Raw genomic sequence first — 11,852 nt, 5'->3', positions numbered from 1 at the left:
TGCTGAATTCAGGTGCATTTCTTCTCCCATGAAATCCTGTCCATCATTGAGCATGGACACGCCAGGGCTGGTGTCCTCGCTCCAGGTCTCCTATTCACCTGAAACCCTGGGAGCAGAGCCTGCAGGAACAAAGGGCCAGCAGACCCCTCATGCTCTGGAGTAAGGAGGACTTGTGAGAGAGCAGTGGTGAAGGAATCCGTCCTGATGCCCAGAGAGCCATGGCTGAGAGAGAAACGCCTGCCCCTTTAGAAATCTGTCCCTTCCCATCCAACGTTCCTCCCTTCCAGACCTCACTGTACAACAGTCACAGCCTCAGTTTCTCAGGCCTCCTGTGAACTGGGCTCTTCTCTGTGTCTTTGGTGTGTATCAACACATGGAATCCTCACCTCCACAACCCTGTGTCTCTCTGCTCGGTCCTCCGGAGACTGATTCCCCAGCATAGGGTAGAGCGACCACACCCTGCCTGGTACCCCCACTGAAGCTCCTGCCATGGAGAGCTCAGATATCAGGAGCCTCAGTGTCTCCCCACTACACAGTGACTCTTTGGGGACAGTGTCTAGCTCTGCTGTGTTGAACTCCACCTCATGGCTGCTGAGGGAGGAAGGAGAGGTTGCCTGCTCATCCCACCTGCACCCTCATCTCTTATATCCTGGTGTCACCTCCAACCTACAGAGACATCCACAGCCTGTAATTCATAGGTCTGGCCATATGGGATTCATTTTCATCTTGTGGAAAATATCGCCCAAGGGGAAGGGCACTGAGAGAGAGGCAGTGGGTGGGGTGGGCCCTGCATGGGGTGGGAATCTGGGTGAGTCTTTCATCCTCTCTGGCCTCAGGGTCCCCAGAAGTGGACGGGGTATTGGACGGTGGATCTTCCACAGGTGACCCTGCCCTGACAGTGTCTGTGTGTGAAGTTCCTCTTGTGAGGTCACTGTTCAGACCTCACCCCCAACTTCCTGTGGGGCCTCCTCGAAATCTTGAGTTCTCAGTTCCTGAGAGAAGAACCCTGAGGAACAGACTTACCTCGGCAACCCTGGCACCTCCAACCCGACACATGCTATTGCTGCTGCTACTGCTGCCACCCCTGCTCTGTGGGAGAGTGGGGGCTAAGGAGCAGAAGGATTACCTGCTGACGATGCAGAAGTCCGTGACAGTGCAGGAGGGCCTGTGTGTCTCTGTGCTTTGCTCCTTCTCCTACCCCCAAGATGACTGGACTGACTCCGATCCAGTTCATGGCTACTGGTTCCGGGCAGGAGACCATGTAAGCCGGAACATTCTAGTGGCCACAAACAACCCAGCTCGAGCAGTGCGGGAGGAGACTCGGGACCGATTCCACCTCCTTGGGGACCCACAGAACAAGGATTGTACCCTGAGCATCAGAGACACCAGAGAGAGTGATGCAGGGACATACTTCTTTCGCGTAGAGAGAGGAAATATAAAATGGAGTTATAAACATGACCAGCTCTCTGTGAATGTGACAGGTAAGGCACAGGCTCCAAGAGAGACCAAAGGCAACTGTGATGGGAGCTTTAGGGCACGGCTGAGACGCGGCGCATGTCCTGGGGGGGGGCTGGGGGTGATGGACTCAGGGGAGGAGCTGGACCAGAGCCTGAGCTTCTCCAGGACCACACCTCGGATGCCCCTCCTGATCCTGCAAGCCCCTCCCCTCACCAGCCCTGACCCACAGGCCTGACATCCTCATCCTGCTCTGACGCTGGCATTGTGGCATGTGGGGCCTTATGACTCCTTGTTTTGGGGCCTGTGCTGGGCATGACAGGGGTTTAGCAGCATCCCAGGCCTCTCCCCACCAGATGCCAGAAGCACCCGCTCCACCCATGCAGTGAGACAATAACAATTATCTCAGCACATTGTCAAACGTCCTGGGGGGTTAAGTCCTCCCCACTTGAGAGCCTTAGGTCTACACAACCCCATGACTGTCTCAGGCCAGGCCAGGGAGGAAGCACTTCCTGGTGCAAACCAAGGGCAGCAGAGGCACCTGAGCCTGGACAGGGAGACTCAGCTCATGGCCCCTCCATCTCTCATGCCCTGAGGTCCTCGGAGATCCACATTTAGATGCTCAAAAGACCGAAGGGACCTCCACAATGGTCCAGAGGCTGGGAGGGCAGGACCCACGTGTCTGGTGCAGGCCCTGGTGCTTCAGGGAAGCCCGGAGGTAGGAGGTGGGACACGGTCTCTGCTCCTCCCTGGGTGGGTCTCTAGGGTCTCTGAGCTTTAGGGTTTCCTTCACTCTGTACAGAGGGAACCAGTTCCTATAGTGTGTGGGTTTGCAGTTTCTCTTCCATGCAGAGCTGAGGTCTCCAGCTCCTCTCCAGCTCCCCATGTGTCCCACAGCCCTGCCCCTCCTCTCCCTCCCCCTTCTCTGCTCACACAGGGAGCCCAGGAAGCCACTGCCTCAGAGATGCTGCTGCCCCTGCTATGGGCAAATGAAGACAGGGACAGTAGGGTCTGGGCTGACTCTCGTTTCTCCACAGCGTCCCAGGACCTACTGTCAAGATACAGGCTGGAGGTTCCAGAGTCAGTGACTGTGCAGGAGGGCCTGTGTGTCTATGTGCCCTGCAGTGTCCTTTACCCCCATTACAACTGGACTGCCTCTAGCCCTGTTTATGGATCCTGGTTCAAGGAAGGGGCCGATATACCGTGGGATATTCCAGTGGCCACAAACACCCCAAGTGGAAAAGTGCAAGAGGATACCCAAGGTCGATTCCTCCTCCTTGGGGACCCACAAACCAACAACTGCTCCTTGAGTATCAGAGATGCCAGGAAGGGGGATTCAGGGAAGTACTACTTCCAGGTGGAGAGAGGAAGCAGGAAATGGAACTACATATATGACAAGCTCTCTGTGCATGTGGCAGGTAAATCTCCGGCTCTAGGACCAGCCAGAGGGGAAGGCCTGAGGGCCGCAGGGTAGGGCTGAGATTGGACCCCCATCCAGGGAGGGAATTGGAGGTGAAGCATGTCTGGCTCAGGGGAGGAGTAAGACCAGAGCCTGAGCCTCCTCAGCACCACACTTCAGACCCCAACACCCTCATTTTGCCTATCTCCCTTTCATCGCCAGCCCTGACTCACATGCCTGCCTTCTCCATCCCGGGGATCCTGGAGTCTGGTCACCCCAGGAACCTGACCTGCTCTGTGCCCTGGGCCTGTGAACAGGGGAAGCCCCCAACAATCACCTGGATGGGGGCCTCCGTGTCCTCCCTGGACCCCACTATCACCCGCTCCTCGATGCTCAGCCTCATCCCAAAGCCCCAGGACCATGGCACTAGCCTCACCTGTCAGGTGACCTTGCCTGGGGCCGGCGTGACAACGACCAGGGCTGTCCGACTCAACGTGTCCTGTGAGTTCTGGGCCAGGACGCCCGGGTCCCTGATTGGGATTCCCTGAGGCCAGTTGGATGTGGGACCCAGACACTCGGTCTGGGTCCTGGAATCAGGGCTGGGAGTTGGGGGGCAGGAGGATGCTGACTCCACCTTCCCCATTTATGGGGCTCCTGGGGAGACAGGGTCAGTGTCCCCAGCCCTCAAAGTGATGGGGGTCTCCGTGTCTTTCTGTTCCAGACCCTCCTCAGAACTTGACCATGACTGTCTTCCAAGGAGATGGCACAGGTAGGACGGAGCCCTCTCCCTGGGGCTGGAGGAGCAGAGCCTTCAACTCAGAGGAGAGCCAGGTCCCTCCTCATCCTGAACTCACCCTGGTGACCTGAGACCCCTTTGTGGGTGAGCCCCGGGCCCCCCCTCCCTCATCCTCAGCCTTGTGGCCACCTGAGCACCTTCTCATCACCCCCTCACTCCCCTTGAACTCCTCCACACACACACCTATTTTGGCCCCACAGCAAGGGCAGAGGGACATTCACACAGCAGCATAAGGATTTGAGGCCTCTTATCTTCCAGCTCCTGAATACGCCTCCTACCTCATCCTTTTATTTTCACCAATAGTTCTGAGCTATATTCTTTTGGATACATACTATAGTCACATGGGCAAAAATGTGTAATGCACAGCAGAGTCTGTCCCCAGAATCAATCAGTGTCTGTCCAGGCTGCCCTGAGCCTTGGTTTGTGCACCTGCAGGGTCTCAGAGGTGGTTTGATGTCAGTAGTGAGACTGTTTGCACTCTCCTCTAGGGCTGTGTGTGATTCCACCCTCTGAATAGTCTCTGATTTTGTGGCATCTCCTAATGGAAGATCATGGCACTAATTTTATCCTACAGCACGAACCTGCAAGGAATAACGTTGTATCTACTCCCACAAGGAATATCTAAGTGTATGGAATAAAGTCCTAAAAGCAAAATATAGCAGTGTCATATATCTTTCTGATTTTGAAAGATACAGTGAAATTGTTCTAATTAAAGATGGACAAGTTTACATCCCCAACAGTGAGTGGTGAACGTGCATATGTCCCTACACTTCAGCATGTATCAGTGTCTGTTCCATTCACCAGTCTCTTTCTGTATCCTTCCTCCCTGCCTCGATCACTTTGTCTCCCTCTGCCCCTCTGTCTCTTTCTCTACAGCATCCACAACCTTGAGGAATGGCTCAGCCTTTTCAGTCCTGGAGGGCCAGTCTCTGCACCTCGTCTGTGCTGTCGACAGCAATCCCCCTGCCAGGCTGAGCTGGACCTGGGGAAGCCTGACCCTGAGCCCCTCACAGTCCTCGAACCTTGGGGTGCTGGAGCTGCCTCGAGTGCATGTGAAGGATGAAGGGGAATTCACCTGCCGAGCTCAGAACCCTCTAGGCTCCCAGCACATTTCCCTGAGCCTCTCCCTGCAAAACGAGTACACAGGTGGGTAGGGGAGGGGCTGGAGGAGGAGAACACACCTGTCCCACCCTCAGGGTCCAGCTGGGAGACCTGGAATTTCCCTGCCACCCACAGCATCACAGTCCTCTTCCTGCCAAGCAGTGAGTGCGGGGTGGGGAGAGGAGAGGAGTTGATCTTGGAGGGGAGGAGCTGGGGCCTGGACAAGTGTGTTTGGGGAGACAAGGGCCTTGCTTTCCAGTGCCTGGACTAGTGTGAGGTAAGTGAGGCACTCACTTTGGGCACACAGTTTAAGAACCAAAAATAAAACAACTCAGCAAGCAAGAGAAATAATATTGCTATGTGATTATCTTTTTGAAAATTAAAAATTATTGTAAAATAATTCCATGGTGAACACTAATCAAAATTTTAAATAAAGGCAGACTGCACCCAGCACTCTCACGCCTCAGTGACCTCAGGAGAAGTCCCCTCCCGTCCTTGTTCTTTGTGTCCAGGAAGCGGAACTGGGGTACCCAAGTCTGGGGCCCTACAGGGAGTGGGAGGAGAAGAGGCCCAGTTCTTGGAGGGTAAACCCCAAAACAACTCCAATCCATCCTCAGGCAAAATGAGGCCTATATCAGGAGTGACGCTAGGGGCGGTCGGGGGAGCTGGAGCCACAGCCCTGGTCTTCCTGTCCTTCTGCGTCATCTTCGTTGTGTGAGCACTGACCCTGGGGAGGAAGAGCCTTGGGGGAGGGCAGGCTGGGAACAGAATCCCTGAAGCCAGAGCTGGAAGGACCTGGATGGGTCAAGAGCTTGAAGCAAGGTCCAGAATGAGGTCATGGCTGCATGGTGAGAATTTCACGAGCGCCCTTGTTTGTGGGGCTCCATGTCTGTGGCAAACCTCAGACACCACTGCCCAGGAGAAAATAGCCTCTGTTTTCGACATTGGGGTCTCTGGGACTGGACCACCCTCCTCCCACCTCAGTTACCCCTCCAGCTCCCCAATAGGAAATACAGGGCAGGGGTTGGTCTGCCCACTGCACCCCAATCTGACCACACTGAAAGGCTCTCTGGTCTCTTCACTCAGAGTGAGGTCCTGCAGGAAGCAATCGGCAAGGCCAGCAGCGGGCGTGGGAGATACAGGCATGGAGGAGGCAAACACCGTCAGGGGCTCAGCCTCTCAGGTCAGTGAGCATTGAATCACAGCCCTTCTCCCCTGCTTTCTCCCAGGCCAGGCATGGAAGGGGATTACCTCCTCTCTGTCCTTCCTTTCTTCCCCTACAGCTGAAAAATCACGTCCTGTCCACTTTTTCCTCCTAAGAACAGCTTTCATTGCCCTCCCCATCCCATCCTGACCCGTCTCACTGCTGAAGCCTCTGGATCTCCGTCTGGGACCTCCTCACCTCCCTGCCTCTTGCCTCCCCTTCCCGGCCTGGAGGGACCATTCCGCAGCCATCACTGTCTGGTTCCTCTGCATGTTGAATAGCTTTTGCTTCAAGTTCCATTTGGCTCAGCAGAGCACTGTCACTAATCTGGGTTTATTTAAATCTTTGTTCTCCGTGAATTTTTTGTATTTATTTATTTATTTATTTATTTATTTTGAGACAGAGTTTTGATCTTGTTGCCCAGGCTGAAGTGCAATGGTGCAATCTCAGCTCACCACAACCTCCACCTCCCGGGTTCAAGTAATTCTGCCTCAGCCTCTCGAGAAGCTGGGATTACAGACATGAGCCACCACGCCCGGCTAATTTTGTATTTTTAGTAGAGATGAAGTTTCTCCATGTTGGTCAGGCTGGTCTCAAACTCCCGACCTCAGGTGATCCACCCGCCTCGGCCTCCCAAAGTGCTGGGATTATAGGTGTGAGCCACCGTGCCCAGCCTTTCCATGGACTTTTTATATTAATTTTGATTTTTTAAATATTGTGTTAAAATTGTATTCATCTTCATTGCTGAGATTTGGGGCACCCTTTTAATTTTGTGCTCTGGGTAAGGGCCTCCCTGGCTTTGCCTCAATCCCAGCCCCGCCTCCAGCCACTCCTGCCTCTGCTCCATGCTCCATCAACGCTGGACTCCAGTGTCATCACCAACAAGGTTATTTGTGTCTCTACGTCTTCACATTGGCTGTTCCTCCTCTTCAGATGCTTTTTTCTCCGCACTCCCTGATTCCTATTCATCCTTCATGCTCTGATATAAATATCACACTCATCATTTATTGATTGTATTGAATGTGACTGGAAGCCTGTGGAAGGTTTCAAGTAGCAGAGTAACATCCATCCCTTCATTCATTAATTCATTCAGGAAAAGTTACAGAGCATCTCCTACGAGAAGAGTACTATAGGTGCCAGCGACCCATCTGTGGAAAACATTTAAAAACCTTGGGCTCATCGAAGTTTAATTCTATACAGAGGGATATGGCCAAACCAATCAACCAATCAAAACTAATAAAACACAAATGAATATAATATAAAGATAGATATATACTTTAGGGAAAATGCAATGTAGAAGAAATAGGAAGTTCCAAGGAGAAGGCTTGTGGGTTTATTTTTGTTTATTCATCCATCCATTCATCCATCCATCCATCCACTCACCAGTCCATCCATCCATCCATCCATCCATCCATCCATCCATCCATCCATCCAACCATCTACGGTGGAAAATAACACATAACATAAAATTTACCACCTAAACTTTATTAAGTTTATGGTTGTGCTAGATCTCTAGAACTCTTTATCTTGCAAAACTGAAACTCCACATTCGTTGAACAATAACTCTGCCCTTTCCCTCCCACCCTCTTCATCCTCCTGCAGCCACTGGAAACCACCAAATTTACTTTATTTTCCTATGAATTTGACTACTCTAGATACCTCATATAAGTGAAATCATACAGTATTGCTCATCTTGTGACTGGACGATTTACTTAACGTATATCCTCAAGGTTCACCCACATTGTAAGGTGTGACAAGATTTCCTTCTTTTTAAAGGGTAATTAATACTGCATTGTGTGTATGTTTACTGCATTTTCTTTATCCATTTATCTGTTGATGTACACTTGGCTTGCTTCCACCTCTTGGTTATTGTGCATAATGCTGCCATGAGCACGGGCATGCAAATATCTTTTCAATATCCTGCTTTTCATTCTTTTGGGTGTATATCCACAAGTAGGGTTTCTGGACTCTATGATTATTCTGTTTTTTAATATCTTAAGGAACTGCCATACTGTTTTCCACAGTGGCTTCACTATTTTACATTCCCACAAATGTCACACAACGGTTTCCATTTCTCCACATCCTCACCAACGCTTGTTACTTTTTGGTTTTCTTTTGTTTTTGACAGTGGCCATCCTAATGCGTGTGAGGTGATATCTCATTAAGGCTTTGATTTGCATTTTCTAATAATTAGTGATGTTTTCATATGCTTCTTTTGATTTGTATATCACCTTTAGATAAAGTCTATCAGAGTTTAAGCCTATTTTTGAAACTGCGTTGTTTCTCTGTTGTTGAGTTCTAAGAGGTTTTTTTTATATATTCTGGATATTAAAACTTTTTTCCGATGTATGGCTTGAAAATATTTTCTACCATTCTGTAGGACGACTTGTGTTTCTGTTAGTGATGTTTGAGCACAGGAATAAAGGAGGCTCAGATCTGACACTGACTGTGAGATTGAAGAGCATTCCAGACAGAGGGAAGAACAGGGTGAGGCTCAAGCACAGGAGGGACCAGTGAGAGGGTCCACAAGGACATCTGTGTGATTAGACATAGGGAAGCAGGGCCAAGAACAGGAAATGAGTTTGGAGAAGTTGAGCCTGTGTGTGAATCGTGTCTGGCTGCACAGGGCACTGTGAGCATTTGTAGAGTTTTGTGCAAAAGACCATGATCAACTTTCATTTTCATGGGATCCCTCTGGCCATTGTGTGCGGAAGAGACTGTGTGTGGTAGAGGAAAGACAGAGCAGAGAAGATAGAGAGGAGGCTGGTGAACATCCCAGGCAGGAAGTGGTGCTGGCTGGAACCAGGATGGCAGCGGTGGTGGACATGGCTGTCTTCTGGGTAAATTCTGAAGTTAGACTTATGAGAATTGCCAATAGATTGGGTGTACAATGTGAATGACAGAGAGGGAGCAAGAAGACTTCCAGATTTTTGCCCCAAGCCATGGGTAGAATGGAGGTGTCAGTCATTGAGGCAGAAAAGATTGTGCAAAAAAAGAGATCTGGGGGAAAAAAGGAGGAGTTCAGATAGAATAGGTTGCAATTTTTGTGCCTTTCGACAAGAATGTGTGGGTTTGAAGTATACTATTGGATCAAGGACTATAGTCAGCAGAGGGGAGAGGGCTGGGTGTAAATTTGGAAGTTGTCAGCCTATTGATGGCATGAAGACAACACAGTGGATGAGATCGCAAAGCAAAAGTAAAGAAGAGCTCAGGGCTGCTCTGATATTTAGGGTCAGGGAGACGTGGAGCATCTGGCAAAAGGGCTGCCAAGAAGGTGAGATGGAGCCAGAAAGCACGATGTCCTGTAGTTAAGTCAAGAAGGGCTTCTGTGTAGGGAAGGTGAGCAGCTGGGTCCTCTGCTGTTGCAAAGTCCAGGAAGGAAAAGACTGCAAGACGGACATTTGGACTCAGCCAAGCAGTGGTCACGGTGACCTTGATAATAGCAGTGCTGAGATGTAGTGCGTGTGTGTGAATGTTCATTTGAGTAATCAAGACAGAATGAGGGAGTGAAATCACAAACAGTTCCATGGAGCGTCTGCTGTGCAGGGGAGTAGCAGGGAGGCTCGGAGATGAAGGAGGAGCCTCCCAGGCAGCCTCTGTCACTCTCCACCCTGTGAGTCTGTATTAGTTTCCTGTGGCTGCTGTGACAAATTACCACGCATTTCCTGGCTTCCAACAACACACATGGATTAAAGTTCTGAAGGTCACAAGCCCAAAATGGGTGTCACTGGGCTAAAATCAAGGCACTGGCAGGCAGGGCCGGTTCCTTCTGGAAGATCCAGGGGAGGATGCGCTTTCTCACCTTTTCCAGCTTCTAGAGGCACCTTCATTCCTTGCTTCAGGACCCTCCCTCTGTCTGCAAGGCAAGCAGCCTGGCGTCTTCCAATCTCTCTATGCCCTCCTCCTTTCACTGCTTGTAAGGACCCCTGTGATTCCAGTGGGTCCACCCAAGTAATCCAGGATAACTTCCCCATCTCAATATCCTTAACCTAATTCCATCTGTAAAGTCCCTTTAGCCATGTAAGGTAACAGATCCACAGGTTCCAGGGGATTAGGGCATGGACATTTTGGAGGGGTCATTATTCTTCCTATAAGAGGGATATAATTTATTTTACTGACTTGTCTTCCCCACACCACCAAACTGTGAGCTTCTCAAGGGCAGGTGCCACATCTGAATCAAGGCCCTGAATTCTCTCTCACTTGCCTTCTTCCTGCCCGTCTTATCATAATTCACACACAGATATTCATTTGTTTGGCAGTCATTTATTGCCATCTCTTTCAGTTAAAGAGTGAGATGCAGGAGGTCCGAGCCCATGCCTACCATGTCCACCACAGTCCATCCAGCACCCAGCTCAGGAACTCACTCACAGGAGGCCTCAGCAGGACTCCAGGCTTTGGGGTCAGAAGGAACTGACTGGATTGGGTCCTGGTATAAGAGGGAGTTTGCACAGGGTATTTAACCATTTCTACCTCAGTTTTCAAATTTATAAAATGGAGACAGTAATAATATCTTACTATGCAATTGTTGTTGGAAGTTAATGAGATTAGTAAACACCAAATAAGGTGATAATTGAGTATTAAACATTAGCGGAACGTATTAAAGAGATTTCAACAAAGTGCACATGGGATGAATGGAGGAAGGAACTCCTGGGCCTCCTTCCTGGATGCTCTCTGGTGCATGCTGGCCCCACTTGTCTGCTCTGACTCCCTTCTCTTCCTCCATTCAGGGACCCCTGATTGAATCCCCGGCAGATGGCAGCCCCCTACACCATGCTCCGCCAGCCCTGGCCACCCCCTCCCCAGAGGAAGGAGAGATCCGGTATGCATCCCTCAGCTTCCACAAAGTGAGGTCTCAGTACCCACAGGAGCAGGAGGCCATCGGCTGTGAGTACTCCGAGATCAACATCCCCAAGTGAGAAACTGCAGAGACTCAGGCTTGTTTGAGGGTTCACAACCCCTCCAGCAAAGAAGCCCGAGGCTGATTGCTGTAGAATTAACAGCCCTCCATGCTGTGCAACAGGACATCAGAGCTTGTTCCTCCTGTCTAACTGAAAATGGGTGCCTGATGACCAAACTCTCCCTTTCTCCATCCAATCGGTCCACACTCCCCACCCCGGCCTCTGGTACCCACCATTCTCTTCTCTACTTCTCTGAGGTCGACTCTTTTAGGTTCCAAATTTAATGAGATCGTAGAGTGTTTGTCTCTCTGTACCTGGCTTATTTCACTCAACATAACGTTCTCTAGGTTCATCCGTGTTGTTCCAAATAACAGAATAATGTATTAAATATTTCAAAATGGCTAAAAGACAGGAGTTTGAATGTTGTCACCAAAAAAAAAAAAAAAAAATTAAATATTTGAGCTGACGGATGTGCTAATCATGCTGACTTGATAGTTCCACTGTGCATCCAGGTGAGGGAGCCTCACTGGGGCTGCGTTCAGGTCGCTCAGGTCGCTCAGGTACTCAGGGCAGGGCTGGAATTTAATCCCTGCCTGATTCTGAGGTCTCCTCTCTCATCCGGCACTGAGTGAAACAACCACTGATTGGCACCCCTTGGCCATAAGTTTACAGCATCGCTGTTGATTCCATGGGTGAAGAAATCTGAGAAGCTGGAAGAGCAGGAGCTGAGGGAGGAGGCGCTTGGAATTAGAGCCCAGCTTTGCGCATGGCCTGCCCCGACCTGCACCCCATTGGCCAGCTCTGACTGGCAGATGAAGCGCCCAATGGCCACGCTACCCACGACATCATCTTCAGGTCCCGGGTGGGGTCTGTAGACCTCCTACTGGAGCCTCCATCTCCAGGCTTCCGTTGACTGGGCTGGGTCCCTCTCTTGCCAGTACCCTCCAAAGAGACCCTAGACCCTTTTCAGCCTCGCTGGCCCTATGGGGACCCCCAGCC

General features: G+C 50.8%; 1 protein-coding gene across 1 annotated transcript; it reads left to right on the top strand.

The window, feature by feature from the left end:
• The first annotated feature begins 987 nt into the window (after positions 1 to 987).
• SIGLEC12 (sialic acid binding Ig like lectin 12) lies at positions 988 to 11,284 on the top strand. The gene is made up of 8 exons (XM_054465294.1): positions 988 to 1,481; positions 2,493 to 2,873; positions 3,077 to 3,355; positions 3,576 to 3,623; positions 4,527 to 4,796; positions 5,369 to 5,465; positions 5,838 to 5,934; positions 10,683 to 11,284. The coding sequence occupies exons 1-8, from the start codon at positions 1,055 to 1,057 to the stop codon at positions 10,869 to 10,871; spliced, it is 1,788 nt and encodes a 595-aa protein (XP_054321269.1). The 5' UTR covers positions 988 to 1,054; the 3' UTR covers positions 10,872 to 11,284.
• Positions 11,285 to 11,852: the final 568 nt, after the last annotated feature.

Source organism: Pongo pygmaeus, chromosome 20 (genome assembly GCF_028885625.2).
Source record: "Pongo pygmaeus isolate AG05252 chromosome 20, NHGRI_mPonPyg2-v2.0_pri, whole genome shotgun sequence".
NCBI classification, from domain to species: Eukaryota; Metazoa; Chordata; class Mammalia; order Primates; family Hominidae; genus Pongo; species Pongo pygmaeus.
Note: the sequence above shows the minus strand (reverse complement) of the source record. Positions and strands in the feature narration are given on the sequence as shown.